General features: G+C 36.1%; 1 protein-coding gene across 3 annotated transcripts in view; it reads right to left on the reverse strand.

Moving 5' to 3' along the window:
* STIM2 (stromal interaction molecule 2) overlaps nucleotides 1-20,878 on the reverse strand; it is a 141,123-nt gene that overhangs the window by 39,612 nt on the left and 80,633 nt on the right. For 2 of the 3 annotated variants that reach the window (XM_006093259.2, XM_023757721.1), the window contains exon 3: nucleotides 17,105-17,219. In XM_006093259.2, coding sequence (XP_006093321.1) covers nucleotides 17,105-17,219 — 115 coding nt within the window. Of the gene's footprint in view, nucleotides 1-17,104; nucleotides 17,220-18,619; nucleotides 18,694-20,878 lie in introns of all 3 variants that reach the window. The other variant, XM_023757722.1, reaches the window with a different exon arrangement.

The following is a 20,878-nucleotide window of genomic DNA, read 5'->3' on the forward strand; positions in this document are numbered from 1 at the left end:
TTTATAGATGTGTGTGTCACTTGTGAGTGAGACTTTCCTGCTCAGCTGCTCAGCACAGTCAAGACAGGCTTATCTTTAGAACAGTGCAGAATGCGAGTGCCTCATCTGCCCACGGGTCAGTAGAGCATGTCTTTGTACCATGGACGAAATTCCTGCAACGTGCTAAATTTGGACACCTAAAAGGCACAGTCTGAATTTGGGAAGTTGTACCAAAGAGAAATACACACTTTCTTTCATGAGCTCCTTACCTTTTAGCATGCAAGAATTACATGAAACTTTTAGGCAAACTAGGTAAATGTCTTGAACATTCAGAACTTAAAATGATCAGGGTATTCTCCTCCCAATAGTGGTACAATGGTCACTATGGAAAGGCATTACTATTTTTTATGTTGTAAACTGCAATCTTATTAAGCAGAGTGTACTATCAACACCTTGCTTCATGAAGATGGTGAGAGATAATACAGGCATATCTTAAAAATAGAAACTGGAGAAACAATGAGTCTCAAAACTATGGCTGCTCTAAAGATTAACAAAATGTATTGGAAATGACTCTCAGGAATGGTAAAAGTGCTCTACAAGTGTAAATTTATAATCATAATAAATAAATAAATAAATATAGAATCAGAAATTTTTGTAATTAAATAAATTCAATGAATACACTTTTTTTTTTTTTTTACAAATGATTCAACAAAACTAAAACCAGTGAACACAATGGCCATACTGGAACTAAATGTTTAATCCAGTTTTCTATACTATCTCATTATGCTGTCATTGAAGATATCTCCTTATGGACAGAGTAGCTGAATCTCTAGTTATTCATTCTTTCATTTTAGACTTGTCCCTCAGCTTCCTCTTCTTTAAAACAAAACAAAACAACCTCCTCCTCCCGCCCCCCCACACACAAATCTAAAAATCACTAAGCTGAGAATAGAAAGAACATTTCACATCAAACAAACTTAAGTTCTTTAAGGGCAGACAATACTTCTTATTCATTTCTATATCCCCAACATGTTATACAATGACAAAAATATAGCAGGCACTAAAAAAATGTGGAATGGCAGCTATATCTTAGGAACTCAATTAATACTGATGGTTGAATGAATGGATGACAAAATAATTCCACTAACCAAGGCTGCTAAAAAAAAAATGCCACTTTCATTCACTCTTTTTAGTGGCATTTCTAAAGAAATAAACTCTTTCAAAAATATGACTAAGCTTCACAAAATTGAGAGGATGCTGGTCTTAAAAAAATATGTTTAACAAAAAAATTCTACTTGTAAATTATAACTTACAGATGTTTCCTTTACTTTTCTACTATTAAAATTATCAAAAATGCTCAATATATTTTTCTCTTGCAATTTAAAAGTTTCTTTAAAAGATTTTCTATGCAAGTAACTAGGGATTCTTTCATTCTGCAAATATTTACTGAGTACTTGGTAATTACTACTGGGCAATGAATAAAATAAATGTAAGACATCAGTCAAGGAATTACTGCCAAGACTAGCAGAAAGCTCAATGTAAAAAAAAAATGTATTGATCTTAAGAGGGAGTTCAACAAAAAATGAACGCAAAGCCCAGTTAATAAATATTTTCTAACGGGTATAAAAGGTCAGCTAAGAATTGAGCTTTCACACCTGTTGTCAGTCTCCAGGTAGGAAGAGACTACATTCTGAACTTGTTAATGCTAGTTTCTTCTAAAATAGAAGAAAAAAAATCACTAATTCCAATGGTAGAAGCATTTTTAGGGAGTTTTATTCAGAAAATTTCTGTGTGATCTGCAACTTTTTCTACTACAATTAACATTTTAAAATCTAACAGTTCACAAATACTATTATATTTACTTGGTATAAAGCATTTTCCAACTCAGACTTCCTATATACAGTACTGCTTAAACTAATTATTATTAATGCCAAAGCAACTTTCAGGAAAACTTCGCTTGTTTTGTGAGTACTGACACAATGGTTAAGACAGTAAAATATTAAATAGCCTCCCCACTCACAGGGGACTGCTATCAATAGCTAGAGTTATATGAGGAAAGGAAAATGTGAATAATGTGCTTCAGTAGTAAAACTTAATTCATAAAACTAGACTCATTAACACAATGACACTATGTAGTGTTCACTCAGACTTTCTAAAGTTTTTCCAATTTTCAAATTCATTTCAAAACCCGGGCCAGTGTGGCTCAGTTGGATGAGCGTCGCCCCATGCTCCAAGAGGTCGCTGGTTCGATTCCTAGTCAGGGCACATGGCCAGGTTGCTGGTTCAATCCCTGGTAGAGGGCATGCAGGAGGCAGCCAATTGAAGTTTCTCTCTCATCAATGTTTCTCTCTCCATCTACGTTCCCCCCTCTCTCTAAAACCAATAAAAACAGAAAACAATAAAACCTTTTAATTGACCAGCAACTGCCAGGTACCACATCAGGATGAGAAGATAGGCTAGCGATGGCCAGAATCTGCATAATGGAGACCCTGGGGTGGTGACTCTGTGAAGCCAGTGGTCCATACAAGTCAGTCTCCTGAATGATGTAATATCCCAATAGAGTCAGGAGACTAGCTATATGCAAGGGGCCTGAGCAGATAAGAAGATATATTGAAGGTAACAGAGCTAGGTTTTCAGTCAGTGAAAGGAGTTAGAAATAGGGAAAGAGGATAAGTTAGAATTAACTCAGGAGTGTTGGTATCAGTGTGAACTCATAACTTGTAATATATAGAGGGAAATAAATATAAGGGTATATGTTTCTTAACTCTGTCCATTGAGAGAGCCTGAAACAAAAATACCTCATAGCAGTGAGCACACCCAGTACACAAACATTGGTTTCTAAATATCATCGTAACTAAAAGTAACCAGCAATCCTTGGAGAAATGGTTGTTTCCAGGGCTAGGGCTGAGAAATAACAAAATGAGCCTGGAACATCCTTTTGTGCTAGAAAGTAAGAAAGGGCTTAAAAAATGATGGAGACATTCATATAAAAGAATACAGAAGCCAGTTTGAAATGCTTCTCACTAGCAAATTTGGGATAATTTAAGCTTCCAAATAATGATAACGAATTATAACCCACTAAATAAAATAGGAAAAAAGAAATCCAGGAGCCCACACTGATATAAATAAATAAATGCAGAAGATCAAGCTTCAGAATAATCATAAGACTTGAGATGCACTATTTCTCTAATTTCTGTTTTCAAGATGTTTTTGTTACCCCCCCCCATCTTCACAGGACAAGGTGTTGATAATATACTCTATTTAAATCTCTTCCTTACAGAATGCAAATTAATAAATAGAATGATGGAATTTGAAAAATTGCAATCTGGCAACCATCAGAGTAATAATTTAGGCAAGAAACATCAATGGATGTTAAAACTAGTGGGTAAAATTATATGAGAACTGTGATTTTACAAAGTCTCCAAGTTTCTCTTCACACACAAAAAAATTTATTAATTACAAAGGTGGGGATAAAGTATCTTTATAGATATAGAAATGTAGCAGATAGTATCTTAAAATCAAGTAATTGAAGGTAACACCTCCAGTAACAATGACATCATGTGCCAATCAAAAGAATGTAATGAAAAGAATCATTTCTGCAACAATCCATTCCAAATGCATGGCCTGGATCTAAGTATACGAAAACATCAAACAAATCATAATTTAGTTACAATCTACAAAACTGTAGATTAAAAATTAGTGACCAAAGACATGCAAGTCCAGGAAATACTAAGAAATTGTTCTGAATTTTAAAAAACTACAGAGCCAGACAACTGGGTATGATGCATACTCCTGGATCCTTTGGCTATAAAGGTCATTATTGGGCAAATGGCAAAATTGGAATGAGGGCCTCTGGACAAAGTGTGTTCTGGTCTTGCAACTTTTCACTAAATATGAAATTCAATTAAGAGATTAAAATTTAAAAGAAATCTTGTAATTCTTTTTTAATTATGTAGGTAGAGAGTTCTAATAATTGCTAACCTCTCTATTACTTTGTAGCTTGTGGTTTTCTTCATAAAAGTAAGGTAATCTTTTAACAGCAGACACTAGGCCCTATTAGCTGTCAAGTACTGTTCTAAATTCTATATATTCATTAACTTATTTAATCCTAAAACCATCCTCTATGGTGGGTACTATTATTAGCTACATTTTCTAGATGGGGGAGTTCAGGACAGAGAGATGAAGGTACTTGCCCAAGGCCACAAATCTAATAAGTGTTTTGTAGAGACTTGAATCCAGGCAGTTAGTCAAGCTCTACAAACATTTTGGGAAACTGTCTCTCTAGGAAAGGATAACCATACTTGGGGGTTTCTCAATATATCAGTGTCTAAAAGATGAGAGGCCTCAGTGATTATGAAGTCTCAGAACCCATGAAAAGTTTACTTGTTCAATATTCACATAGTACCAGCTTAAAAAATTGTTAAAAAATTGTAAGATTTCACAATATTGGAAAGCTTCTAGTATTTAGGATGCATATCAGTAAAGAACTAATAAAGTACTATAAATATATTTATGATACATTTTGAAAACTAGACTTTAAAGGAAACCCAATTCTTCTATTGACTTTGGTTGCATTCTTTTAGAATAATCTAAAATGCTAGTAGTCTTTTTTAGAAATGTGGTGATTATATTAGTTTAAAATACTAAAACATTATTACTTCTCTGGGCTGGAGTTGAAATAACCTGTTTCATATTTGTTTTGCCTTTTCTAATTGTCTATTTGGTAATTCCAAGTTCTACTCCATTGTATTGATTTGTTCTCTTGCAAGTACTTATTTCCCAGATCCAAAAGTGCTTTCCCTTTTGTTTTTTTCTTCAGGCCCCAGCTGTGCCAATGAGGAAGAAAGTAATTCTGCTTACTTTGGAGTAACAGTGGTGGAGACAAACCAACAAGTTACTAACAAATAATTAAATTCAGAGTTCTTATTGAATTATAAATTGCTATTTCTTATATATGTTTTCCATACAAACAAAATATTTTGTAGTAAGTAATGATTATTTATTTTAATTGGAAGTGTTGACAAACTTAAATCAATAAAAATGATCTAACTCCTGCCCAACCAATTCATTTGCAATATAAACAAATGCTTATATTCTAGAAGACAAATACTATAGCCATTTATAGTCTATACATACTTTCAGTCTACACAAATGCTATAATGTATTGTAGCAATTTGGCATATCAGAGAATTCTGCTCCTTGTTTCCTATTAATATCATTTTATTTTATTAAAATATTACATATTTATATATAAACACATTGTAAAATCTTCCATCTTTCAGAAAATAAAAATCAAAGATACTGATACTAATATCAAATTAATTTAAAAAATACTCCCCAAATTTTTCATTAAAAATATAGAAAGACAGCACTGTAAACTATAAAACTACCATATCTTAAGGTAGGCTAGGTCACAAAAAAGTATTGCTTTTTGTAGAATTGGTAACAGCAAGATATTACCTACATCTTATAAGTCAATAAAACTTTTTGTCATTTCATAAAGGCATATCCTCCTAGACAATTTTCTTAATTCCTTTATAAACTTTATACTTATTGGTTCTCTGTTGTTATATTTGTTCTTTTTCTCTATGGCCTCACTTGGCAAAAATTCATTAGTAACTCAAATGACAAGAACTGCAAGACAACGTGAAGACACAGCACTGCATAAAACTTCCACATTATCAAGCATACAGTAAAGTGTAACCACAGCTGGGGAAGAGTATTTCGTATTCTTACATATTAGTTAATTGTGATGAACACTATTTGCCTTTGGGTGTATTAATCATCTCATTCACAAGATTTCCAAACTAACTCAGAGTAGACAGTGCCTAGTTTTTAACACTTCAAATTCCATTTTCTGCTCCTCTAGGGATACTTTTAAAAATACTTGTTCTCCTCTTACACTGGATAGACATGTCTGGTGATCCTAGGTGAATGCAGTCAGGTTCAGGTTTTCACCTTGTCAAAGTAAAAATGCCGTGCAGTAGTGAAAATCCGTACTAGTCAGGAAGATTTTGAAAAGAGGTGAGGTTGCACAAAATTTACTGATATAGTTTCCAGTGTTGAGGGTTATATTAACTTATTTCATTAAAATACCAATATGGGATTTAATAAGACATCTATATTTGGAAAATGATATATTCAGTTATCATAAAATTCAGAGTGGGACCAAAAGAAGTCCACGAGAAATCCATTTCTAGTCCAGAGTTTTTCACTGCAGGTGTCAAGAACATATCAGATTTTTCTGAAGGAATAGCTATGTGTTATATCATGTGACCATGCTACCAGACCCCACAAACCCACCTCTCGATCCAGAATAGCCTTTGAAGCTTTTCTTCTGGCTACTAACCTCAAATTCTCCTTTTTCATGCTCATCTGTTATGGCTGTTTGTTTGATAGGTACCCCTTCTCCTCTCTGCCATCTGAGACAAAGCTCATGATCGCCAGTGAGAGGAGGCAGGGAATGAAGTAATCACAGAACTCCATTCTGGGGTCACAGTGACAGGTCTTGGTATAGCCACATAACCTAAGCCAGTTACTTCCAGCATTTTTTCTAACTAGAGCAGGCAGGGAAGACTCCCTCTTTCTCTTTGGTATGATCTTGGGAAAACATAAGCCTAAAACTTCCAACAGTCATAGTGCTAGTCTCTAGGAAATGCAGTAAAAAATAAATTAAAATCAAAATCCAGAAAGAAACAGAGAGAGAAACAGATAACCAGAGTAGATTCAGCCCCTGACTACACACCTACACCATCCCATTAAATAAGGGTAGTTTTTAAATTAAGAGAGTTTGATTTTCTCAACGGGGCCATTCCATTAATATCTAAACACATTGTAAAACCTTCCATCTTTCAGAAAATAAAATCTTCCTTCACACCAAATTTATCTTTAGATATCATAGCTCCATTTCTCTTCTCCATCTTTTGAAAGTCAACAATATTTACTGTCTTCACTTCCTCTTCAATCCACCTCAATCAGACTTTCACTTCCACCACTGTAGTGCAACTGCTTTAGCAAAAACCTTAACTTGTACTTTGCTAATACTATGGTGAGGTCGCTGTCATCTCATGTGAATTTCCTGACCTGTTGATACTGACTGTGCCCTCTTTCTTAAAACATGTCCTTCATATGCTATCAGGACCCTACATATCTAACTGGTTCCCCTCATATCTAATTGTTCATTTATTCTTCCCTCTTTTCTGGCTTCCTCTCTGCTTCTTGACCTTTCAGCACTAAGTCCTTCACTTGTCTGCATCATGATCTCAGTATTTTTCAACCTTTTTTCATTATTGACACCCCCCCCCCCATTGAGCCTGTTCAGACTTTTTTTTCCCTCATTACTTCCATTTCCAAGACATTTTAATACTACAGGTGCATAACACCTAGGAACCATCCTAATTCTTATCCCCACACCCCTATCAACTTCCTGAATCCAACCTAACAGCAAATCCTATCAGTTATTCCTTCAAACTATATCAGACCTCTCTGCTACCTCCCTCTCACCTGGACACGGCAAGAGCCTCGACAGGCTTCCAACTCCACTCTTGTCCATCTTCCTCAAGAGCCTAATATCCATACAGTAACTACAATAATCTTTTCCAAAGATAAATCACAACACTATGTAGCTCAAAACTCTTAAATGGAGCTAGACTTGCAATATACTTACATTATACTTACAACAAATCCCAAACTCTTTAATAGGCCTGAACGATCCTATGACATCTAGCCCTGCCTCTGTACATCTCACTGATCCATTTGTCTCTGACCATCCTCCCCACCACCACCACCCTGCTCCAATCTCTTATAACCTTCAATCTATACTGGCTTTCTTACAGTCCCCCAAATACTTGGAGGTCATGCTAGACTTAAGAATTTTAGCCTACCTGATCCCTAACCCTGGAATATACTTCACCCAGACATTTCCTTGGCTCATTCTCATCACCCAGATCTATAACCAAATAGCATTTCTTCGGGGAGTTCTTCCTTAACTACATTAAATAGACCTCGCCCTACCTGGTCACTGACTATGTGTTAGCCTGCTTACTTTTATCATATCACTAATCTGTTCCAGCAGTCATGTGAGTGTATATATATATCTACCTGCACACATATAAACTGTTCACTGTCTCCCTAAAAGAGTGTTAACTTCATGAGGGTAGGATATCTATTTTGCTCAAAGTTCTATCTCCAAAATTCAGAACAATGCCTATCTCACAGGAAGAACTAAATAAAGTTTTGATGATTTAACAAATGAATGGAGTGAGTCTGACCTTCATCACTTGTAATTAATCAAATAATTGATGATAGAGTACACTTACAATAAATTTCCCATTATTTGAGGTAATCTGAGTCTATCTTTTGCCACTAAAAAAAATCTTACTAAAACAAATAACTTAAACTTTAAAATAAAGCTCTGTGGTTAAAAAAAGAAGACGACATAATATACTGTCATTTCAAGCCACCCAACAAAGCATGTTGAACAATCAGTTATGCACAGGAATTTATTAAGCATTTAGTTCTGTGATAAATTCAGCCTTCAGTATTAACACAGTATAGGTACCATTAAAAACTGGAGTGATTACTTTTTTGGGCATTCCTGAAAATCACTCAAAAAATATAGACACAGTCCTAAAACATGTATCTACTAACTTAAAACTCAACCTTCCTTTTTCAAAAGCTTCCAATTATACATCTAAAAGAGAATGCAGTCTAATGTCATGGCCAGATTCATGCAATTGAGCATGCTCATTAAAAACAGATAAGAGAAATTTAGACAATTACCAAAGCAGATCAATCTTCAACTATCTCACACTGCAATCTGGGATGTGCTTACCTTTGCTAAGGTCACAGGCTCTGGATCAGTGGGTATGCAGCTAGTACACAGAAACCTATTATTATTCATGGTAGTAGAGCTGTAGCACTATCATTAAAATTCTGTCACAAAATATTTGATACTGGTCAAAACATGGAAAATAATGATGTTAGAATTCTACATTTTTACAATATATAAATTCAGAAACCAAACAAATACATAAGTACATTTAAAAGCTAGGGAATTTCTTGGGCCTTGTTCTCTAATTATTCATCCTCCCATTTCCCCTTTTGTGAGCCCACCTCCATCCCTTAAAAAAAAGTTCCAGACATTGTTTTAAAAGAATTGAATTCTTCATAAGAAACAAATTCTATGAAGGATTTGAAAACGGTTAGCGACATGCCTATAAGTCAGTGCCATCGAGTAACAAAGAATTATTCTATCAACAAGGTTTTTTTTTGCCTGTATTAGCTTAAATTCCTTTTAATCTATTTTCAATCCACAAACAAACACAATTATCCATGAAAAAATAAATGCAGACATTAAACGGAAAGATGTAATAAGATGTAATCCCCATTACCAACTCTTATACATAGTGTTAGTACTTTTTGAACAAAGTACTGGCTGAATTAGCCCTGGCCAGTGTGGCTCAGTGGTTGAGTGTCATCCCATGCACAGAGAAGTAGCCGGTTCTATTCCCGGTGGGTTCAATTCCTGGTCGGGGCACAATTAATCCTAGCAAATCAGTAATATGCAATGACCCTATATTTCCGAGAGTCAAGTGTCCTGAAGTAAAAGAGTGAGAGTGTCAGCAATCAAAGAGAAATAGAAGACAACTACTGTAACAAAAACGAAAACAAGTTAGCCCTAAATGAACAGATCTGAAATGAAGGGAACAGTGATAGAAATGCTAACATAGGATGAAGATTAAGAAAGATTAGAAACTTATTGTACTCTGAACTCATTTAGACAATGTTATAACAAAAACAAAGCTGTTTAAAAGAAATCAAAGACAGCCTATATAATAAAGAGGCAATATGCAAATTGACTGTCACACCATCACAAGCTGGCTGCCTACAACCAGGCTGGTAAAGGGGTTAGTGAGGGACAACCAAATGACTGAACTAGCAGACTGCATGAGGCAACCAGGCTGGCAGGGAGGTTAGTGAGGGACAACCAAACGACTGAACAAGCAGGCTGCATGGGGCGACCAGGCGGGCAGGGGGGGTCGTGAGGGATGACCAAACGACTGAATAAGCAGGCTGTGTGGGGCAACCAGGCCAGCAGGGGGGTTAGTGAGGGACGACCAAACGACTGAACAAGCAGGCTGAGGCAACCAGGCTGGCATGGGGTGCAGTTGGGGGCAACCAGGCCGGCGGGGGGGGGGGCAGTTGAGAGTTATTAGGCTGGCAGGGGGGCAGTGAGGGGCAACCAGGCCGGCATCAGGGGGCAGTTAGGGGTGACCAGGCTGGCAGACGGGGGGGGGCAGTTAGGGAAGATCAGGCCGGCACACAGAGGCAGTGAGGAGCAATCAGGCCAGCAGGGGATGGGGGGCAGTTAGGGGAGACCAGGCAGGCAGGCAGGTGAGTGATTAGGAGCCAGCGGTCCAGGATTGTGAGAGGGATGTCTTACTAACGGTTTCGGGCCTAAACCAGCAGTTGGACATCCCCCGAGGGGTCCTGGATTGGAGAGGGTGCAGGCTGGGCTAAGGGGACCCCCCCCCCATGCACAAATTTCGTGCACCAGGCCTCAACTACTTTATATAAAACACAGAAATGAATTCTGATCAATACAGAACAGTGTTTTGCAAACTGATCAAGTAATCTGCACACCAATCAAGTAACATTTACACTACTCTTTAGGGGAAAAAAAACCCATGTTAAGCCCAAGGTATCCCCAGTTTTTCAAAAGTTCACATTACACCACTCTGTTTTTATGAAAGATCTAGAACAGTACCTGTTCATCGATAAGAAATACGAAGAAGATTTTTACTTTTATGAAAAAGGGTAAAAAACTAAACAGTGTTTGGTGTTTGGCAGCCAACTGTCAGAGAGTCACCTTGAGCAGCAAGACTGGCACCGCTATCTCCTTTCACACACATAATAAATACTGCTAACCAACAATTTCCACAGTATATATATCCTTCTCTGCTACTGAGATCAGACAAAGATCAAGCTTCCTTAAAGCAGTGCTCTAGGTCAGTGGTCGGCAAACTGCGGCTCACGAGCCACATGCAGCTCTTTGGCCCCTTGAGTGTGGCCACGAAGTTTCAATCGCACTGTACGTGCGTACCTGCACGTGGTATTTTGTGGAAGAGCCACACTGAAGGGGCCGCAGTTTGCCGACCACTGCTCTAGGTAACCACTATCAATTGGTAGCATTGGTATAGGAGTGTAATCTTACGTGCCGCTTTGGAGCAGCTCAACAGGCTGAAGCCTCAAGGCTCACTAGTCTGGTCTCCCTCTCTGACTGACCCCATTTCCTACTATTCCTCAACTCAGATGCCTCTTTTAGCAATGTCACTCTCAAATATTTCCGACTTGTTCGCATTTGTCTTACAAGAACATTAGTAAATAAGAAATAGTCATTGAGTACTTGCTATGTTCTAGGCACTGTTTAAGCACTTTACATGTACAAATTCATTTCACCTCAACAATTTGATGTGGTAGATGACTTTTACCCCCATTTAACAGATGATGAAATTAAGACACATAAAAGTTAAACACATATTAATGGCAAAAGGCAAAAATATAAAATATTCATTTATTCTTATTTCACATATACTAACTCTGACTACTAGTATAATAGTACCACTTACCTAGTATTTAATCAAACCTTCTTCTGTTGTTACCTAACATTTCACCTGTGATACTAACAATAATATAAGCCCCTTGAGGAGAAAGGTATTATCTTATACTTTCTTGTATCCTACCACAGTTGAATGTTACACATATTGTAAATATACATATAAATATTGTGTTGTTGGACCCTAGCTTGTTTCGCTCAGTGGATGGAGCATCGACCTGCGGACTGAAGGGCCCCGGGTTCGATTCCAGTCGCGGGACATGCCTGGGTTGCAGGCTCGGTTCCCAGTGGGGGGTGTGCAGGAGGCAGCCAATTGATGGTTCTCTCATTGATGTTTCTATCTCTCTCTCTCCTTTCCTCTCTGAAATCAATAAAAATATTTAAAAATATATATATATATGTATATATATATATGTGTGTATGTGTGTGTGTGTGTGTGTGTGTGTGTGTATATATTATATATATATATGGTGTTGGTGGTGGTATAAAGATAATGTCACCTTATTATCTGCAAGGCCTACATTTTTAGTTCCTCTTCTGATAATGCTAAACAATATTTACTCACCCTTTTGCTTTTGTTTTCATTCCAGTCTCATTGTAACCAATAGGATACATCAGAAAAAGCTGGTACATTTTATCAACATTTAAAGATCTCTTTACACTTTCACTCCCAGAGAAAATCCTTATAAATATTAAGGATATCCTATATAATAAAAGCCTAATATGCTAAGTGTCCAGTCGACCGGTCAGCCATTCAACCAATTAAAGCATAGTATTCTAATGATATGCTAAGGCCGCTCAACTGCTCACCATGACGTGCACTGACCACCAGGGGGGAGACAATCAACCAGTTGACCAGTCGCTATGATGTGCACTGACCACCAGGGGGCAGACGCTCTGACCAGTAGGTTAGATTGCTGCTGGGGTCCGGCCAATCGGGACTGAGTGAGACAGGCCGGACATGCCCTGGAGCCCTCCTGCAGTGCCTCCCTGGCCTGCACCTTCTCACAATCCGGGACTCCTCGGGGGATGTCGGAGAGCTGGTTTCGGCCCAATCCTGCAGGCCAGGCCGAGGGACCCCACTGGTGCACAAATTCATGCACGGGGCCTCTAGTATATAAATAAAATGTTTATAAATCCTCCTTACTTATAGAGATTTAACATACACGGTCAGGAATTTTTTTCTTTTATATTTCCTTTTGTCTAACATGTACATTTTTTATTTCTTAAACAGAAGAAAACAGTCATTTCTGTCTGGCTGGGCTTGACAACAGTCATTAGTAAGTGCCTACCTCTCACTTCTCTCAGACAATTTCAATTCCTTTAAATTTCTAATAAAAAATATTAAACCTTCTGCAAAATTTCAAAATACCTATTCAATTTGTAAAGCCCCAAGTTACACAGTGACCTCAGGTAAGGTAAGACCCATGCTGAACAGGATGGAAAGATTACCTCACGGTTGACACATGTTATAATATTTAACCCAATGAGTTACCTTTTTAAAAACAGTACATTACTTAATCAGGTTTTTATCCACCATGATCCTTAAATCTTACACATAACCACTCTGGTCACATTGAAATTTTTCTATGTGAAATTAGGATCAATTTCTATGCAACACACTTTTAATTTTCGTCAGTTGACAACATTCCATAAAGATCTTGGGTACATTTCACCCTTCAGAAAATTACATATTATAATGGCAAGTATTTAGCCTAACAGACCTGATCATTTTATTAATAAGTATTATGGAACTGAATCAAAAACCTTCCAAAACTTTAAATACAGCTGAATATTTCAGTTATTCAGCTTTACTATAAAGATAAGTGAACATTTACTGCCTACCAGGTATTGCCAGGCACTTTTACTACATTATTCATTCATATCACACAAGAATTGCATTTTATAAGTGAATTTTATAATGTGCCCAATGTCTTAATGTTCATAAAGAGAAGGGCCAGGAGTTACATTTGAAGAACTTGAAAGCACACATACTTCCTATAGCCTGCCACCTCCATTTCCACTTCTAGTAAATTTTCAGGTAACTGAAGGAGTCATGAGGGGGCTACCATTTGTGGTCTACCTCTTTATCCCCTTCTAGAACTCCTGGTCAACTCTCACAAGCCTATTCCAAACACAATTTTCAGAGAGTTAATTACTCCTTTCAGTGAGCTATCTCTATATCCTACACTTGTTTCTATTATTGTACATATCACATATATTGTAATTATTTGTGTATTTTGTCTTTCCTACTTAGCTGTTCACTCCTTACATCCCAGACACTGTTTAACTCATCTTTAATACCCAGGCTCCAATGCCGGATCACCGCACAATAGATATACCTATTCTACTGGTGCTTCTCTAACATGAATTATCTTATGTGTAACTGGTAAATAGGGATCATGTCAATATAATATATGTCACATCATTTCATATGTGACTGTTCCTCACATGTTATCATTTTACACTGCCAAGTAGCAGCAAAAGGATCCAAAGCTTACAGAATGCCAACACAGCAAACTATGAACTTAATATCCTCTTACCACTCCCTTCTTCCTTTAAGCTCAATTTGGCCACAGGTTCTGTCTTAGAAATCTTTGTTGCTCAGTTCTCATCTTCTGGCACTTCGCCTTCATCTTCATAATTTAGTAACCTCAACTCTACATAAAACCTCCTCCCATTAAGTTATCTTTACTTATTTTTTAAGATAAAGTCCAATACCTACTATAGTATTTATTGATTAGAAAGTTAACAAATCTTTTTACCTGTGCTAGTATTTTTATTAGTAGTGTTAGTGCTCTGGTTACAAAGTTGCATAGGTTTTGAGTATGCTTCAACCCATTATTTCTCATAAACTCTATAATTTTGAAGTTCGTAATTTTGCAAGATATATGTTTTTCAGGAGTTCATACATTTCATTTTGGCAGAAATGCCTGAACTCAAATGACGTTTGATACACTGAATATTTGATGAACCTAACTACTGACTATCTAATGTTCAGCATTACACATTCATCTATTCATCAAATGTTTACTAAATATTAAAGTAAATAAGGCACTGCTCTAGGCATTAGAGATACAACAATGATGTGCAAAGTATAATTCTGTATGTGTGTATGCATGTGTGTGTGTGCACGCGTATGTATATTTGTATTCATATTGAACTAAATAACCTTTATTGCTATAGGTACATTCTAATTTCTATATCAGCAGTTTCCAAAACTTTTCACAATCATCATTTTTTGTTTCCCAAAAGAACTCTTTATACAGAAACAAAATACACCAAATAAAAGCAGAATTCTACACATTTGGCATGCCCTATTCCTGAGATACTCCAGGAAAACTGGGGCTTGTCAGGCTATGATTTAAAAACAGCGAGTGATCTAGCAACAATGCCCTGCCTTTACGTGACCCCTTTAATACGAAAAGAGAGTCTGACACGGGTTGAGAATATGAATTAGGTCACTATTAAGCTTCTGGTGGAGGTTTACTTCACTCAACTGACTCCTCTATTTTTCATGGAACTATTTTAGTAGGAGCCCTGAGACAACTCCTCCCACGCCCTAATCCCCTAAAAATATTATGTAAAAGATGGGCTTAGGAGAAAAGGAAGCAAGGAAAGATAAGTTAGGACAAGTCTTTGGAGACTTAGAGGAAAGTCTTCTCATCAAATCTTAAGGGTGGAAATTAAGGTGAAAACCTAGGAAAAATGAGAGACTTTTCAACTTGAAAAGGCCTTAAGTTTAAAAAAGAAAAATAACAAACATTCTCATAGATCGCAAAAGATCTCACCAAACACACCAGGGCAGGAAACCAAAATCGGGTTTAAGGACAGAGTTCCCTTGGATTTGGGACACATTAGTAAATAAAATAAACAAAGACCCCGCTGGCTTATATTCTTGGGGACAGGGGAGAGAGAGAAAGGAGACAAACATAATGAATAAGTTAATTATGTAATATATTAGAAGGTGATACACAATATGGGAAAGGAAAGTGTGACGCTGAATAACAGGAATCAAGATAGCTAAATAGAGTGGTCAGGGTGGGCCTCAAGAGAGAATAGCCCTGATAGGCTGTAATGAAAGTGGTAATGGAGTTAGCCATGAGGGTGTCTGCATTCCTGCAGTTGCAGAATAGCAAGGAGTCCAGCTGGGATAAAGCTCAGTGAGTGAGGAAGATGGATAGGACAGAGAGGGAAGAGGGTGGCAGTGGAGGGCAGATCATGTAGAGGCTTATAAGGTCTTTGTAAAGATTTTGGCTTTTACTCTGAGTCACTGAAGGGTATTGAACAGATCTGATTTATATTTCCAATAGGTTACTCTACAAATGAAGAATAGACTGTAGCAGAACACAAGTATATGCAGGGAGACCATTAAGGGGCGACTGCAATTACTCAGGCAAGAGATGGGGGCTGAACCAGGTGGTAGCATAGCAAGTGATGAGAAATGGCCAAATCCTTTTTCCTTCTTTCAATGGTTAAGTGTACTACATTCAACTTACCACATACCTAATACCTAAAATATACTAGTAGCAATAATGGATATCCAATTCCTTTAGTAATATCTACATATTACTATATTTCCTGGTAAGTCTTACTGAGTTTCATACCATTTAGCACTTTCCCCTATAAAATGTATATTCATTTATTCCTATTCTTACTCAAGTTCATATTACTTAAAAGTGGTATGGGGAAGGGAAATGGAGAAACAGATTTCTGAAGTCTGTGTATCATTTACTTAAACTGGTGGTGTTTTTTACCTTCTTTCTTTTTCTTCTTCCCAGTATATTGCAAAACACACCTCTTTTAAACCATTTACATTAATAAAAATATTGAGCATTGGTGGAATAACTTTCTGTATTTTGCCCATTTCTAAATGTTACCATTGACAGTCTAGCAAATTTTATTACTTTTCTATATTCCTATTTGGTAATCTGTCCTAGATTCCTTTTAATTACACATCATTATTCAAACTTACTGAGAAAAACATATGCTACAACATAATTATTTGACTTTGGTAAAAGAACAGAAACATTAGACATTTTGGTTGACTATTACTAAAAAAAAAGCTTAATGGACTTTTAAAAATATTGTAGTAGCTTTCTAGTATTAGGGATCAAGTTGAGGTTTTTTAAGTCATATACTTCTCCTGCCCTAAACAATTACTGTCCATAAATAAGCTTGAGAACTTATGACTAGAAAAAGAAATAAAATATAAATTACACAACGTTAGCATGAAAATATTAGGAGACTCCATTGAGGGTATATTTAAGGAAAAACTTATAAGTTCTGTGCCTTCTAAAGACTTTAGAAACTGTTCTCCATAACTAAAAAGAAAAGTTTGGGATCCATGTTTACTTGATAAAATAATTATTTACTAAAATATAAGTATCCTCACAGAAATGTTACACTGATTTTTTTTTGTAAGATTATATGCAATTAGTGAGTTAACAATGGCTAAGCAGGGCAGAAGAGCAGGTAAGGAATCTAGATCACTAAAAACAGTCTTACCTTCTGATGTTTTCCATCGTTTCCATAAATCCTCAATAGTTATATGTTTATCTTCTCTGTGCAGATGGCTATGTTTTTTAGTAGCATCTTTATATTTCATATCTTCTCTGATAAACTATAAAAGAGAAAACACTAAGTTAAATATACTTTAATTCACCATTTTAGTCTCTATAATGGAGAAAAAAAAGTTTGAAATCATGTGGGTAGTGATTATCAGATAATAACTGGTATACATTTTTTGGTATTTTATATTCACATTATTTATACATGTTTATATAATTTATTTAATGAAATGCCTTCTATTACTAATCAAGACAACAGCAGCAGCAGTAAAAGTACTTAATTTATGTTCATTATTTGCCAGGAACTATTCTACATTATTTAATAAATATGTCTACATACCTATCATAAAACATACACACACACAGTTATTTAACTTCATGACAGATCTATTATGTGTGCCCAATTTGTAGATGAGAAAACCAAGGCTCAAAGAGGTTAATTATTTTGTCCAAGGTTGAAAAAATAATAAAAAGCAAAGATGAGATTCCAACCCAAACAATTTGGTTGTGCTCAACACCATAATATCCTGCCTCAATTTATACATTTTACCAACTACTGTTTCAAGAGATATTAAATACTAATCTCAATCACTGCACCAAATTTCTATATTCTCTTACCTTTTAAGCTATTACTTACACTAATAAAAGAGAAACATACAAATTAACAATCATTCCGTCACTCGCCATTCCGCTACACCCACCAGCCAATCAGAGCGACTATGCAAATTAACCCAACAAAGATGGCGGTTAATTTGCATATGCAGGCGTGGAGCGAATACTGAAGACGACTGAAGATGCCAGCGGCCACGGAGCTGGAGCGAGCAGGAGGCTTGGGTTGCTCCGAGTGATGGAGGAAGCCAAGCTTCCTGCCCGCCCTAGGCTCTGCTCAAGGAGGGGCTGGGGGCCTGGGTCGCCGAGGGAGAAGCCAAGCCTCGCTGCTGTGGCTGGACCAAAGGCCTGGGTCCCGGGTGCCGGAGGAAAACCAGAGCCGGCAGCCAGGGGAAGGAAGGCCTATTGCGCGAATCTCCGTGCAACGGGCCACTAGTTAGTTTAATAGTAGAGAGAGAAAGCACTAAAAACCTTTTTGCTGAAAACCAACCTGTTGTACATTACTTATATAAAAATTTTTAATTGTTCCCCATTGTCTGCCAAATAAAAAGCAAACTCCTTTTTATGGCTTACATACCATTACCAATCCTGTCCCTGACAATCTTTTAGGCCTTATCTCTTCCCATATAAACTCACTAATCAAATTACATGAAACTAATAGTTTTTCCCCCAATTATTATGCTTTTTATGCTTCAACATTTCTGATTTGTATTGTTTTGATATTGTTTTACTTAGTCTTTTTATTGATTTTCTTCTGATTCCAAAAATATACAATCATACAAAAGATTAATTCAGAAATCCACAATGCAGAAAGTGAAAATCCCCAAGGGCATAATTTTCTCACTTTTTGCATGCTGATATTGGGCATCACCTTTATACAAAAGACCAACTTTTGCTGTTGAGTAGAGTTGTTCTCTACTGAAACAAAAAAGACAATTTTAATAGCTGTATAATATTGAGCAAATCATTTCACTTTTCTGAGCTTTAATACCTTAGGTGCAAAAATGAAGAAGCAAGCTTTTAGGATCAACAACACTATTCCACGGTGGTAAGTCATTAAACTGATACCAATCTATAGTATAGACCAGCGGTTCTCAACCTGTGGGTTGCAACCCCTTTGGGGGTCGAACGATCCTTTCACAGGGGTCACCTAAGACCATCGGAAAACACATATATAATTACATATTGTTTTTGTGATTAATCACTATGCTTTAATTATGTTCAATTTGTAACAATGAAAATACATCCTGCATATCAGATATTTACATTACGATTCATAACAGTAGCAAAATTACAGTTATGAAGTAGCAACAAAAATAATTTTATGGTTGGGGGTCACCACAACATGAGGAACTGTATTAAAGGGTCGCAGCATTAGGAAGGTTGAGAACCACTAGTATAGACAAAAATGGAAAATAGCCATTTAGAACGTTTATAGCAATCTGACAATGTTTTCAAAGCATCTAACCTAAGCATGTGATGAATGTACTTACTATGCATGCCTTATGCATAATGAATTAAAAATGAAAAATCTGGTCCTTCACCATAGATAATTGGAAAGTACTAACCTAAAAGGTCTATTCTAGTCCTTATATATTCTGTTGTTTGAAATAATTCCTTACTCTGTTTCTAAATGCCACTTTAAATGTTATTTTTAAACAGTCCTGCCTCATTACCGCAATTCCTTTTGTCTATTTCTATTCCTATTTTCTATTTCTCTTTTCCCACCCACCCCTCCTCCTCTTCCTAACTGATATCTTTGGAATCTAGTTCATATACCTAAAGAAGTCACTTCCACTGAGATACTCAGACACTGCCCCTATCTTTAACAGAGTCAGAAAGAAATTCTAGATTTAACAAAGAGAGAAATTCTAGAGAGAAATTCTAGATTGAAAACCATAACTGACAGAACAGGGTAGGAAGCCTGCTTTGGAAATGGTCCAGTCAGTTGAAATAAATGGCAGCTGTTTCATTTAAAACAACAACAACGTCTTGGGAACTTCTTCTCACCACATGAACACAAAGAAGCCAGAAGTAGAGTTTGTGGCTTTAGGATCAATATATTTCAGAAAATAAAGCTAATTTCCATATACAGACTAGATGCAGCATTCTAGTAACTTGAATTCTAAGGAAGCCCAGAATAAGTGTATAGCTATCAGCCAAAATATACACTTAATAAAAGAATGCAAAAAAAATTTTTTAAGCTTATGATAGCATATAAAGCTCATTTGGTGTAAAAGAACTACCTAGCTCCTAAGGAAGTTGGGTGAAAACCAAAAAACACACTGAATTATATTTTCTGGAATTACCATTTAAAAATGAATATACAGAGTGGTAAAAAAACAGGTTTACAGTTGTTCATATGGAAAATAATACAATAATTAATAAATAATGATAAAAGAATAAAGTCCTGAGTTTTATATACCCACAACTGTAAATCTACTTTTGTCTGCTCCAAATACTTGTTTTAAAATATAAGCTCAAGATAATGCAATTCACAACAAACCACATAAAAGTATATCTCTTATATGTATCTTCAACATTTTTATCATAAAATATGATTTGAAAATAGTATAATTAAAATTACTTTACATTGAAACTAAGTTGGAAAATGTTTAACTGAACCTAATACACTAGAAATCATCTGCTTCCATTAAACCTTCTTCCCAAAATCCTACAGAAGAGCAGACCATTCTAAGCAGACTTTTCAAAAACTCCCTAGAAAACTGCAAATTTTAGAAATGAGACAGGCTACTAGAAAAATTTTAAGAACAGTCATCAATAACTGAAAATGCATGACAAATTACAAGTACTTCTTATTCACTGAAATAGTGAATTATGAAATAGGAAAACAGACCCTTAAATTCTATGAAGCAAATCTTCAAATAATGTAGATTCTTGGGAAGCATATCCAATTATGCAAACCTACTATAGGAAAACCTGAATTGACAATAGAAATAAAAGAGTGCTCAATAAATAATGACTATTGAATATTCTTTTCAAAAACATTCACACAGATAATTCTTTGAAATAAATTATTCTAGTATCATTATAGAAATTACATACCCAAATCCAGGAAGGTAGTTTTTAAAAAATTAACCAA

Source organism: Myotis lucifugus, unplaced genomic scaffold, assembly GCF_000147115.1.
Source record: "Myotis lucifugus unplaced genomic scaffold, Myoluc2.0 scaffold_112, whole genome shotgun sequence".
Lineage (NCBI taxonomy): Eukaryota > Metazoa > Chordata > Mammalia > Chiroptera > Vespertilionidae > Myotis > Myotis lucifugus.